The sequence below is a fragment of the Sardina pilchardus genome, chromosome 16 (genome assembly GCF_963854185.1).
Source record: "Sardina pilchardus chromosome 16, fSarPil1.1, whole genome shotgun sequence".
Taxonomy (NCBI): Eukaryota; Metazoa; Chordata; class Actinopteri; order Clupeiformes; family Clupeidae; genus Sardina; species Sardina pilchardus.
The window spans coordinates 9,103,849-9,117,771 of record NC_085009.1 but is presented as its reverse complement, the minus strand read 5'-3'; the positions used below and the strand labels follow the sequence as shown (position 1 = coordinate 9,117,771).

Genomic DNA, 13,923 nt, shown 5'->3' with positions numbered 1-13,923 from the left:
TGTATTTCTTTGTTTAAGTCTGTGCTGTTCTAGGGAGTGTTCTAGAGTGTTGCACTCAGCGTATCTTCTTAGTTTCCCACTTCATCACTTTCCCTGAGCACATCACATTGTATGAGTGTGGCAGCCACAAACACATGTGCAATGTGCAAATCAGATACAACATTAACACACACGATGAGTGTTACCAGTTTCTCCTATATTTTCTCATTACTCTGCGCAGAGTTTAAAGATGTGAAACACCAACGTTGTGTTACTCATTATGAGCTCTAGATGGCTCCCTCATGTGGTCATTATACACAATACTGGTCAAAAATGTTTAAACACCTGTATGTCTGTGTTTGGAGTAGGGGGTGGGAGGGATCGATCCTTTCAACCAATATCTTGTGCACCAAATGAAAAATGTATTCTATTTGAAACACACAACCAATATGGTTAAGCAACTAATACCATGCCAATTACAGAGAATGGGATTTTTTCATATGACACAATATTATGTTGACAAAACAAGAACACATGTGAAGAGACAGCAGATAACACGTTCCTTTAATGTGTAACGTGTCCCTATCAGAGGAGCAACATGGGCTTGATCTCTCTTGTGTCTCTGGCTATAATGACTAGGTCCATATTCACAAAGAATCCATGTCTACAGTATAAGTACAGTAGCTCCTTACTGGTGGTCTTTAAAACAATAGTGTGTCAGTCTTAACTTTAGGTCTTTTTTCACTTAGAGTAATTCCCAAAAGCATTATATTAAAAGTAGCACCTAAATATGGGTGAACTTAAGTTGTCAAGAGGATTCCTAACTCACTAAGACCTGTAAGCATACAGTATGTCAGTTCTGCTCATCAGGCAATGTAATGCCCTGGGGCAGTTGATTCCATAATCCTGCCCTGTCCAAGGTAGTAGTTCCTCACCACTTAGTAACTGAAGCATTGAGGGCCTGCACCCTCTCCTACCCCCTACTGCCCCAGCTCGCTCCGCTACTGGGTACTACCAACCTAAATGTAGAGCCCCACACATTTAAGAGACCACTCTGGACTGGAGCTCTGTGTGCTTACGGTAGATAACATGGACTTGCACCTCTTCATTAAACTGAGGGACAAATGCTTTGCGTAATGCCGGTCTGTTGGTTATTCCATCTGTCAACAAAAAAACAGGAGTCAAAGAGTATTTGCCTTCCGTGAGCCATACCTTTAGAATGATCTTCTCTGTCTTTCTGTCTTTCTTTCTCATGATGTAAAACTCTGGGCTCTAATTTGTTTCACTAACTAACCTAAGCATGCACACCAGTTGCTTTGCTTTGGATTTAAGTGGAAAGGTGGTTATTGGAGTTTGATGTAAAATTGCGGTTGGATCTTTTCACAGTACTTCTGGGTGATCTTTCAGCGGAAGCTCAAGCTATTCAAAATGTCATTATTTTGTTTGGGAAAATCTTAATTTTTAAAACAATAGACATACATGAATTGAGTATAGGGAGACTAAAAACTATATTAAAGTTTATTGTGAAACTGAATGTAGGATTTATGAAACCAACGCAAGTGCAATATGCAGAAAGATGGAGTAAAATAAAGCAAGTGGAAGGATGGAACAGGTAGAAGCGAATGAATACTCGTAAAACCTAGTGTTAATTCAGGAATTTGTTGTCTCTTGGGGATTGGGGTGGGGCGTGATGTTTGTGTGTATGTGTGGTGGGAGGGGAGGGGGGTTGGAGTAGAGGTGGGGTTGTGGGCGGTTGGGAGGATGTGGTTGGGGTAGGGTTTGGTTTGGATGGAAGGACTTTTTTTTCACTTTTTGTTTGTTTTGGGTTTTTTTTTATTCCCTTTAGTAATGGCTATTCTGTATCTCTTTCAAGCTTCAGCAGATAATACACCAAAAACTCATTTCCAAAAAAAAGAAGAAAAAAGCATGGAAAGAACGGAAAGAAGTCCCCCAATGTAGGGGGGTGGAGGTGGGATTATAAATAAAAAAAAAAACAAAGCATGCACCACACAGTGACACATCGAGTTTGGTGAATTGATGTACAAGCAGAATGTGGGCAAAGAAAATGGAATTACTGCATAAGTGTGCAAATGTATCAGAAAGTTCAGCTGACAGTCAGTCCGACAGAGGGGGGAAGCATAGAACGCTGATGTCGCATTTGCAACAATTTATTCCGACTCCACAAGGAACATTCTGTCTATGAATGCGCGCCTTGCGTTTGTTGTGTTTTGGTGTTTATGGAACGTCAACAGAAGTGACGTCAAACAGGATCTCATAGCGCACTGAAGTGGGAAACTTAATAAAGTATACCTGTATGTTCAACAGAATTTGGAAATAACATTACACAAAGTGCACAAGTGTTGTGAATAGTACATTTATTGTCCAAGATGTGCTAAAATCCTTATTTTGTACAGTCTATGATTTGAGTAAATAGGCAAGTAAAATCTATTGCAGACCATATATTACTGTAAAAAGGCTATACTAATTAGCAATCAGGGTGTAAAAGAAAACACAGAAACAAACACTTTCTATTATGTCCAACATTGTGTGGTTGACAAGATCTCAAGCTTAAGCTCAAATACTGATACTGTTACTACTCGATTACTGTAAACCAAGCACTTGGATACTCGATACAACCTGTAGTACCCAGTACACTGGAAATGAGTTGTGTCACAATTTAAAAAAATCTTTGAACAATAATGTAAATAAGCATATGTAAATGAGTTTATGAAAGCAGAGAGATTCATTTGCATATTGAATTTATTTTGGTTTATTCTTAAAGATCCCCTCCGGTGAAAATCAAGTTAACCTTCTGTATCATCTGTAACCTTCTGACATACTATATCACCAGCAGAATAAGCAATCAATGTCATGACTGAGAATTTCTACTTTGGATTAATTGCCGAGCAATCACAGCCTCAGTATGCAACAATAGCCATTTTAAGGCCATGAAGGGATTTTCCATGAAAAAATAATCTTTTGAATGTACTTTTGAGGAGCAGAGAAGAGTTGTAGGGGTGTACAGTAATCTGCCGGAGTCTGACTGCAATAAAACATCCATCCATCATTATACTTTACTAGATAGGGCAGATAGAAACTGTGGAGATGATAAGAGGAGCGGAGTTCCCAACTGTGGTAGAAAAGCCAGGATCGAAGAATGGGTAAAGTTTCTCAGTGAAGGTAACATCAGTATAAGAGTAGAGATGATACCAACAGTCTGCATCATAAAATGAGACCAGACCTGCCTGATAATCCACAAACACCCCCACCCTCTGGAGCTTCTCTTTCAGGGAGAGGGGAACAGAGGGACTATCTAGTGCTTTATAAGTCCCATTATACAGCCATATTGCCCAGTATCCATCCTCAGGGCATGCAATACTCTCCCCCCTCCTGTTAATGGACTCTCTGGCCACCCCTAAGTCCCACTCAGTCTTCCCCTTGACCTGAACCTCATAGTAGAATTTGCCAGTGGAATATCCCTGTTTTCCCAAGACACGTGGAAAAAACATGAACCTTTTTGGGTTGTCAGGGACATCGGGTATTGTGTCGCCATCTCTCACTTGTTTCCCATCAGCAGACAGGAAGAGATAGCTACGTGCTGTGTCAGGATCCAGAGTCACATCCACTAAAATAGAAGAAAAGACAAGGCAACTGAGAATGTATTTAGCCTGAAACATAATGACACATGAAGAAATGTTAGTGAGAAATGTTTTATAGAAACTGTCAGTGACAAATGTAATGTGGAGACTATGTAACCCATGTAACCTGTACATGTCAAATTACCATCATTGCAAGGAGACAACACTGGACAAGTAACTGAAGCGCTCCGTTCACAACGCACATCTACTCTGACATACTGTATACGCTGCTATCACATCTATTTATTTATTCATTTATGTTTATTTGACAGGGACAATGCACAATATATAATTGAGCCAGATTTTAGCCACAAGGCTAATTTACATCTCTAGTCTGGTGAAGCCTGTTCCATTGATCATAGTGGAAACTTATTGTGGCAGCATGATGCAACAACGTGAAAAGAACTCTTCAGTAACGTGGTTAGTCCTAGTTTGTGCTATTACAGTTTTTGCCTATTGCTTACACACTTTTTGCAGAGTTTGTCTCATTATGTCAAAACTCCACACACTGCAAACAAGAAACAAGATAAAAACACCCAGTGCTCCACACTGAACAAGTGGCGGCAGCCTGATCTCACCAAAAGGCGTAGAATGTCACACCGGTTTCTTACAGTTTTTTCCAATTGCTAACACACTAAAATGACATTCATAGCACAATTATTCAAACTGACACACAGAGAGCAACACATCCTCTCAAGTCTCCAAATGTCTAAACACATTTTCAGCTTTACACACATTTTGCAATGCAAAATGGCACTTTTTGCATGCACTGAACACGGTTTTCTGCATAAGACACAAAAATCTGACATAAAGTCACATGTTTGCAGTTTCAAAACAATGCCATCCAAGACAACACACATGAGCTAATTGACCAATACGTGTGCCACCTAGCCAAACACCTCAATGCTTAATTTATACCACTTCCATCAGGAAGTAAGCACTATGAAAAGACCACAGGCAAGGTAAGGCAAGGCAACTTTATTTGTATAGCACATTTTGTCCAGCAGGGCAACCCAATGTGCTTTACAAAGATAAAAACAATACAGTAAAACCATTGAACAACGAACACCTTTTTTACAGTATAACAAAGATGGAAGACATTGCAGGGAGAGAGAGGAGGGAGAGGGAGAGTGAGAATGAGAGGGGAAGGGAGAGTCCAATATAAATATACTTGCTGTGCATATGTTTGTCTATTGATAGAATTTGAAATTTATTTTGCTATTGTCCTTAAATTTAGCCATACCATGCTTTAGTTATTATTATTATTATATATAATTAACTGAGTGACTTATTTGATTGCTATTCTCATTTCACTGTTTTATTTCTCATTAGGTTAGTGCTTACAATTATTGTTTTACTGATAATATTACTATTCTCCCTAGTTTGTAATTGTTCACTGTTAATTTAATTTGTATTGTTATTTATTTGTATGTCGCTTTGGACAAAGGCGTCTGCTAAATAACCATAGCCATAGCCATAGCCATAGCCATAGCCATAGCCATAGCCATATGTTGCACTGACTTGTTTGGTGAAAAAAAGTTTGAACAGCATACATCTGTATCTGCAAATATTTATGTGCACATAAAAAACTTTCTACAATTTACAGTTTTTTACGATTGTTTACACACTAAAATATTTTTTTTCACACAATTAGCAAAATTTTACTCCAAGGAGCAAAACACCTCCACAGATTTGCACAACATTACACACAATGTCTGCTTCACCCTTTTTGCAAAACATTACACACAGTGATTTGTAAAACTCTACACACATTTCCATACCTTAGACACAGATAAGGATTGTGAGGTTACTTCCTTGTCATTACAAAGCCCCAGATTGCCAATGACTACACTAATGAACGAATTGGATAATCACATCCACCAGGTGTGTAAGCACACATGCGCAAAATTGAAAACGCAGCACTCAGGTGTGCTATACAGCCTTGTTGCTTTTGCAGTAGTTGCTCTTCAGAGTCAAGTATGTACTTTATGCAGTAGTTTTTGTTTGTCTACAGATTTTATTTGTTCAATTGATTTCATTGTTGGTTGATTACTGTAACTGATTATGGTTAGAAATACTGTAAGTACTGAAAGAAATACTTGAAATATTCAGTCTACAGCAGTCTTCAGTGTTGTACAGTGCAAGTGCAAGTTTATAGACCTATTTATGTACACTTTCCCTATGTCGAACTAATCATGAAGAATGTTGTGGGTTTGTCACTATTTTTTGGACATCTAAATGATCCCTTACATAACAATGTCTGGGCAAAAATCTAGCACATGCTATTTCCTAGTTTTTCTTTTTACAAATGTGTTTTGCATTTATCACTGCAGTGTGAAATGGCTGCAATAGTGTCTGATCATTGAGGACTGTGTTTGTTAAATGACAACTAATAGCATTTTTACAAATATGTGTATATGTTTTGACTGAAGTGTGTATGTTTTGACTGAGGTGTGTATGTTTTGACTGAAGTGTTTCATTTTGCAAATAATCTAGGAATTATGCAAACTGAGTGTGGTGTTTGGATAGCTGTGCTTAAATTTTGTTAAAAAGAACTCGGTTTTAAAAATTGTGTGTAAGCAATTGAAAAAAACTGTCAACTGTTTTAGTATTATGGCAAAGCATACTAAAGATAAGAGTGTTTTTCATTATGACCAACAGTGTGTATTTGTTTAGACAAAAATCTTGTGAAAGAATGAAGTGTGTGCCATGTGGTGCAAAAGTTTGATTTTGGTAATGTTATGTGCAGTTTTGGTTGCAGTGCTTCATTTTGCTAGGTAGATTGAGGTATTTTGCAATTTGGGGTGTGGTTTTGTGAATTGTGTGTGAATTTTCAAAATTGTGTGCGAGTTTTCAAAATTGTGTTTTAGCAATAGGAAAAAACTGTAAGTCATTTGGCGTGTTATTTGACGCATTTCGTGCTTTTGGCGTATAATGCCACGCTCTTAAGCGTCCATTTACTTTCAATGTGTAGGGAAACGGCGTGTCTATTTACGCCCAGCAAAGATGCTGAGGCGGTTTACGCCTGTCCCATCTTTGATGAGAAAAATCTTAGAAAATAATAATAATCTTTTGTAAAATGTAATATTTACTAATACTTGGCCCCTGCCCTTATTGGTTGGTGTAGGTTGCTCCTTGGAGTGGAAGGGATTTGACGTGTTAGCGCCCTCAGGTGGTCACAACACTGCATATTGAAAATAGCCCAAGCACAAGGAAAATCCCGCACAACATACACAATCAAAAGTGAGGTTTGTGGGGTTTATATTAAACAAGAAAAGTATAGGCCTTAACAAGGCAACATGTTTTATTTTGAACCCTTAAAAACAGCATTGTTCTTGGCATTCTCTCAACCACCTCAGTTAGACACTGGGATTGGTTTACCAATTCCATTCACTCATGTTATGACTGGATATGATGGAAAAAAAAGTTAAAAGTTAAAATGAAGTTAAAAGGAGGCTATTTTGAAGAATCTAATAAAACTTACTACATTTCTTAACAGAAGAAAGAATGACGTTTGTTTCATGAGTCAACAACACAAAATGTTTGTCATAACTTAAAAAGTACCTGCATGACTTTTAATTCTCTTCATGTCATGTGATTCTGTGAATAAATAAGAATAAATTCATGAAGTCAAAGACAAATCTTTTGTAGGATTGAGATAGTTGGATTAGAGAGAAGACAAAGTGCAGTGCAAATAGAAATATGCTTTTTCAAGTGCAGTGGCCCACGGGCATACAGGTTTGATTTAGAAAGTGGTGAAGGCAGATCATTGCAAGGGCGTAGGTTTGGTCTCAGCTTTGGGGGGGACACCCAGAAGTGAACTTTTACTGGGAAGACTGTAATTCGTTTTTGTTTTCGTTTAGTTTAAACAATAGCCTCTTGCGTTTATATTACTATACCCGCGTGTAGAGGAATGTGTGCGGACGACAATTATTATGTAGTATCCACTGTTTAACCACTAGATGGCAATGTTGTTTCTCAGATAACAGAAGCTACGCATATCTTAGATTTGCCCAGATCATAGCCTGTTATTTAAGTAACTGTGTATGGGTATGAACCATAGTTTAGGAATAATATCTATAAATTTATGAGACATAATACATATATACCTGAGACTGTGTAATGCTGAACAAACAACATTTTATTAACATAAATTATTATGGACATTATACTAGCAAAAAGTACTGCCACAGGGAAGTACTTTCAGAACTTGTCTAGCAATGTAATGACAGTTCTTCATTAAACTGTGAATTCGGTGGTCTCCCTTTTATTTCTCTGCATTGTATGGGCTACACACTAATACATTACGGAATTAATATAGAAACGAAAATGTCTCAGATCCACTGTTTATTGTGACTGTAAGATTTAAGGTAGGCTAATTAAGCCTACTTGGTGACTTGGTAAGGAAACGTTGGCATTCTATCAAGGTAGATAGAGCAACTTCTATGCCACTATCCGTGCTGCACACCCCTAATCAATGCTCCTAACCTTGGTTGAAATATTGCAGACGCTAGGTTTAGCTGTAACAATATCCTGGGTAACATATTACATATCCTACTATCACTTGTTAATAATATTTTCCACGGTACAATTTGAAAGTCTGGTCACTAACGTTACCACTGCTAGTTTGTGTGGCTATTATTTGCTTTGTGGAAAAGCATTATGTCCCCTTTGTATGTGCAAGCTTTGTATGTTCCCTCTTGGGTGGCATAGATGATCTACAAAGTACAAAAAGGGGCAAACATATACGTGCTGAAGAGCAAAGGGAATGTTAAAATGTTTTACTCTGGCCTTTTATGGAGTGTATTGGCAGACAGCCTCGGTAACTTACCGTTATCGTCGACACCCGCACGCACGTTTGTCTGCCAGTCAGACTCTGCTAATCTGCTTTGACACTCTCGAGTCCCGTGTGTGTAGCGCTTTCAGCCAATCAAATCACGGCGCATGCCTTGTAGGCCTACTGTCGTGCTGGCCGTCGGAACGCAAAAATAAGTTCGCGGAAATATTGGGGGGGACAATTTTGTCATCTTAAAATATTGAATGGGACTAGTCCCATGCGTCCCCCCCTAAACCTACGCCAGTGGATCATTGGGAGTCATTGATAATACACCATTTTTTCTATTTCCCATTTTTGGTCATTGTAAGGGCATGCACGCATAATGTGGTGAGTGTAGAATATGTGAGCTATTCCACTGAGAAGAACAGGTGAGGGAAGAGCTGTGTGCAGAATGCAGAATGTACATTTGATGAAAATTCAAAATGACCAAGTACCAAGAATATGGCTTACAGGAATACTACTCCACTAATAGGTGTTCTTTGAGTTCAAGGGCATGTTCAATGCATAGAAAGCGTGAGAATGACTACTCTCTGTTTACAAAAGGCTGTAGTTTCGGGTTAATCGGCAAAAAATAATTTCTATCAGTAAAAATCTTGCAAATATTCTTTCTGATATCAAAGCAGATATTTCTTTGGATGTCTTAACATAATCACTGCATGAGTGAAGTGTTCATGCATGCAGTGTGTGGCTTGGAGTCAGATGTCGGTCGGCTTGCCTGGATTTAAGTTTATAGTTTCTGTCCAAAATTGCATGAAAATGGCACTCACCAAGTTTGGAAAGACGTGACTGTAGTTCATCTCGCTCACCAGCCATGACTCTGATGTTGGTTTCCAGCAGAGATTTCTCAGCACTCAATGTTCTTTCTCTTGCCTGTAATTGTTCCTTCTCTCTAATCAAGTTGTTATTACGGATCACTAACTGGCCTTTCTCTTCAGTCAGGTTGTTGTACCTTAACTGTAACTGTTCCTTCTCTCCAATCAAGTTTTCATTACGGATTACTAACTGGCCTTTCTCTTCAGTCAGGTTGTTGTACCTTAACTGTAGCTGTTCCTTCTCTCCAATCAAGTTTTCATTACGGATCTCTAACTGGCCTTTTTCTTCAGTCAGGTTGTTGTACCTTAACTGTAGCTGTTCCTTCTCTCCAATCAAGTTTTCATTACGGATCTCTAACTGGCCTTTCTCTTCAGTCAGGCTGTTGTACCTAAACTGTAGCTGTTCCTTCTCTCCAATCAAGTTTTCATTACGGATCACTAACTGGCCTTTCTCTTCAGTCATGCAGGCTGTTGTACCTTAACTGTAGCTGTTCCTTCTCTCCAATCAAGTTTTCATTACGGATCTCTAACTGGCCTTTCTCTTCAGTCAGGTTGTTGTACCTTAACTGTAGCTGTTCCTTCTCTCCAATCAAGTTTTCATTACGGATCTCTAACTGGTCTTTCTCTTCAGTCAGGTTGTTGTACCTTAACTGTAGCTGTTCCTTCTCTCCAATCAAGTTTTCATTACGGATCTCTAACTGGCCTTTTTCTTCAGTCAGGTTGTTGTACCTTAACTGTAGCTGTTCCTTCTCTCCAATCAAGTTTTCATTACGGATCTCTAACTGGCCTTTCTCTTCAGTCAGGTTGTTGTAGCTAAACTGTAACTGTTCCTTCTCTCCAATCAAGTTTTCATTACGGATCTCTAACTGGTCTTTCTCTTCAGTCAGGTTGTTGTACCTTAACTGTAGCTGTTCCTTCTCTCCAATCAAGTTTTCATTACGGATCTCTAACTGGCCTTTTTCTTCAGTCAGGTTGTTGTACCTTAACTGTAGCTGTTCCTTCTCTCCAATCAAGTTTTCATTACGGATCTCTAACTGGCCTTTTTCTTCAGTCAGGTTGTTGTACCTTAACTGTAGCTGTTCCTTCTCTCCAATCAAGTTTTCATTACGGATCTCTAACTGGCCTTTCTCTTCAGTCAGGTTGTTGTAGCTAAACTGTAAATGGCTTGTCTCCTCCGTTTTAATGCACAGCCATATGATGACAGCCGAAAGGAGAACACACAGCAGCCCAAGAAACACCACAGCCAGTTTGTAGGGACCTGAGGAGAACATCACATATGAGATACATTGCGCAGAGCAATAGAATATGAAGGGACTTCAAAATAATGTATAACGTATAATTACCATGATTATGACCCCCAGAACGATCCTGGATCTCGCTGTGCTTCAGTCTTTGCTGAGACCTTTTCGGAACTGCATTCATGTCTATATTTTCTGTTTTGTTGCATGGTCTTATATTAATACTGGAAGAATCTGGATCTTCATAAATGTCATCAGACATATTAGTTTCTTTCTGCTATCTGGTCAATATGGAGTGTGAACCTGCTGGTCTAGTAAAGAGTGAGTGTTTAACTGTGCAGCAGGGCATGGCTAATATCTAAAGAGGAAGTCACAAGTGTGGTGTACAGTAAAGGAAAAACAAAAATAACTTGCACCCTTTCTCATGAGGAGTAGAAATAATCTTTAATTTGACAAATTTCAGCAGCATTGCAGCATTTTAATTCATAATAGCTATAGTGAAAGATTATGTTCTCAATAGAAACTAGTCAAAGATATGTTCTATCAAATGACACACCTAATGTACACATGATATTGAACTTAAGAACAAAAATGCATGTTCAGCTTCAGCCATTGGTCCAAGGTTGGCCCCTCAGTAACTGGACGAACTGTGGCCCCACATTCACTTCCACCACCACCTCCCTGACCAGTCTAAATTTAGAGCTCCACACCCGATAGAGCTTTCAGTGAGGCCCTATGACCAATGAGGCATACTGTTTATGCTTAAAATTTAAAATGCTACCTGATCAGATCTAACATTGGCCCGTTATTTTGATAAACTTTAGGCCTATTCGTAGCCTATGTCAGTCATCGCCATGGCATGGACATAGACAATGTTTATGTGACAGGTCATGTTAGATATAATGTTAGGGAGCTAATTTTATATATAAAAAAAATTGAGGACAAAATAAGACAGTGTGGGGTGCATATAACCATCCAAACTAAAATGCCACATGGAAACAACGCACCCCTGTCAAAGACAAACCTGCTGAGTAGTACTTTGAAAGGTAACATCAGCAGTTAAAGACTTCACAAATGTAATGCCAGACATCTGCATTTTCTAAAGAAATAGGCCAGGCACTTTGCGTGTCTTATGTAGGCTACCTCACCATATTTGTTGGCCTGAATGCTAAATATATATATAGTTGGTCACAACTTTATGAACATGTGAAATTATGGGTTCCAAAACCAGACCAGTTAAGAACCACTGGCAAAAAAAACATTTCACACTTCCACTTTTGCTCAAATGGCCTAATTCCTGAACGGGTTTTGTTCAGAGCTGAAAATGAGCTGTAAACTGTATTTGACATTTTATCCAATTACAAAGACATTTCATGTGAGAGTATAGGTCTTTCTTTGTCCTTCAATTTATGAGTATGGTGCTTGGTGCATGGTTTTACTCATGTGTGCTAATTTAACAACTTGAGCCTGTTTCTAGATGCCACCCTTGAATTAACCAGTGTCCCACTATGGCCACCCTTGTTACAAATCTCTAGAATCGCCACTGTATCTACTTACAGTGGCTATAGTAAGTATTCATACCCATGCTAAAGTTGACTAAAAAGAGGAATATAAAATCATCTTTTGAGAATTGATTGTAATGCCTTAATTCAAAAAATGAGTAAAAATCAAACCGCTAAGGACACTAATTTTCTTTGTGATTGAAGAATGTATCGTAAATAGATAAATGTTCTTCCTTAAATACAGGGAGCATAAGTAATTGACCCCTATGTTAAATTCCCATAGGAGCAGGAGGATTTTTAATATGTTTTTATTTTTAAAGGCCAGCTATTTCATGGATCCAGGATATTATGCATCCTGATAAAGTTCCCTTGGCCTTTGGAATTAAAATAGCCCCACATCATCACATACCCTTCACCATAGCTAGAGACTGGCATGGTGCTTTTTCCAGTTAGCCTATTAGCCTGTTTGATTTGCATTGAGCTCAATGAGCATCAAACAGGCTAATAGGCTAACTGGAAAAAGCACCATGCCAATCTCTAGCTATGGTGAAGGGTATGTGATGATGTGGGGCTATTTTAATTCCAAAGGCCAAGGGAACTTTATCAGGATGCATAATATCCTGGATCCATGAAATAGCTGGCCTTTAAAAATAAAAACATATAAAAAATCCTCCTGCTCCTATGGGAATTTAACATAGGGGTCAATTACTTATGCTCCCTGTATTTAAGGAAGAACATTTATCTATTTACAAAATATTCTTCAATCACAAAGAAAATTAGTGTCCTTAGCGGTTTGATTTTTACTCATTTTTTGAATTAAGGCATTACAATCAATTCTCAAAAGATGATTTTATATTCCTCTTTTTATTCAACTTTAGCATGGGTATGAATACTTACTATACCCACTGTATGTGTTGAATATTATGGCCATCCTGGGTGGGAGCTGAGTGATCAGTTTTTTCTGAATTCCAAACTAGTGTGTAGTCCTTAATCAATACCATCACCTACCGAGAAGTCGGCGGACACACGGAACCGGCCAGAGGCGAAGCCAATACGGGGAGCGGTGAAGGCTGGAGTCAGGCAAACGAAGAAGCTACGACATCGGCCTTCAAAATAAAAGCTAAGACTTTATAGCCGCTCCCACGTACTGATTGGCTCACCTCCAATTGCCCAGAGCCACTCAGAAGGGCACTGCCAAGCTAACAAAAAGGGGCATGAACCTAGTCCTGCTACAATAAAACAGATTCATGGAAATAATGTATATAATCAGCTTTTTTAAAAGCGGAGTGTGGGGGGGGGGGGGGCTCTAACAAAACCTATATACAGCAACTGTACTGCAGTGGCCATAAGTTGCTAATAATGCACTTCATAAGATGTCTTGTGTTGTGCTTATTTACTGAAAGTCTGCTGTTCTAGGGAGTGTTCTAGAGTGTTGCACTCAGCGTATCTTCTTAGTTTCCCACTTCATCACTTTCGCTGCGCACGTCACATTATATGAGTGTGGCAGTCACAAACACAGCTTTGAGCAAATCAGATAAAACATTAACACACACAATGAATGTTACCAGTTTCTCCTATATTTTCTCATTACTCTGCATGCGCAGAGTATAAAGATGTGAAACACCAATGGTGTGATACTCATTGAGCTCTAGAACACCCATGGCTCCCTCATGTGGTCATTATACACAATACTGGTCAAAAATTTTTAACACCTGTATGTCTGTGTGTTTGGAGTAGGGGGTGGGAGGGATCGATCCTTTCAACCAATATCTTGTGCAACAAATGAAAAATGTATTCTATTTGAAACACACAACCAATATCTGGTTAAGCACAACTAATACCATGCCAATTATAGAGAATGTGATTTTTCATGACACAATATTATGTTGACAAAAAAAAGAACACATGTGAAGAGAC

The 13,923-nt window shown here is 38.7% G+C and overlaps 1 protein-coding gene across 2 annotated transcripts; it reads right to left on the bottom strand.

Moving 5' to 3' along the window:
* Positions 1 to 3,503: 3,503 nt before the first annotated feature.
* LOC134060493 (girdin-like) lies at positions 3,504 to 11,121 on the bottom strand. Of its 2 annotated transcripts, XM_062517223.1 has the most exons (4): positions 10,610 to 11,121; positions 9,222 to 10,524; positions 7,182 to 7,217; positions 3,504 to 3,604 (listed from the first exon to the last, which is right to left on the bottom strand). In XM_062517223.1, the coding sequence occupies exons 1-2, from the start codon at positions 10,764 to 10,766 to the stop codon at positions 9,722 to 9,724; spliced, it is 960 nt and encodes a 319-aa protein (XP_062373207.1). In that variant the 5' UTR covers positions 10,767 to 11,121; the 3' UTR covers positions 3,504 to 3,604; positions 7,182 to 7,217; positions 9,222 to 9,721. The 2 variants fall into 2 exon arrangements, with proteins under 2 accessions (XP_062373207.1, XP_062373209.1); XM_062517225.1 differs by lacking the exon at positions 7,182 to 7,217 and having other exon boundaries at positions 3,535 to 3,604.
* Between the last annotated feature and the right edge of the window lie 2,802 nt (positions 11,122 to 13,923).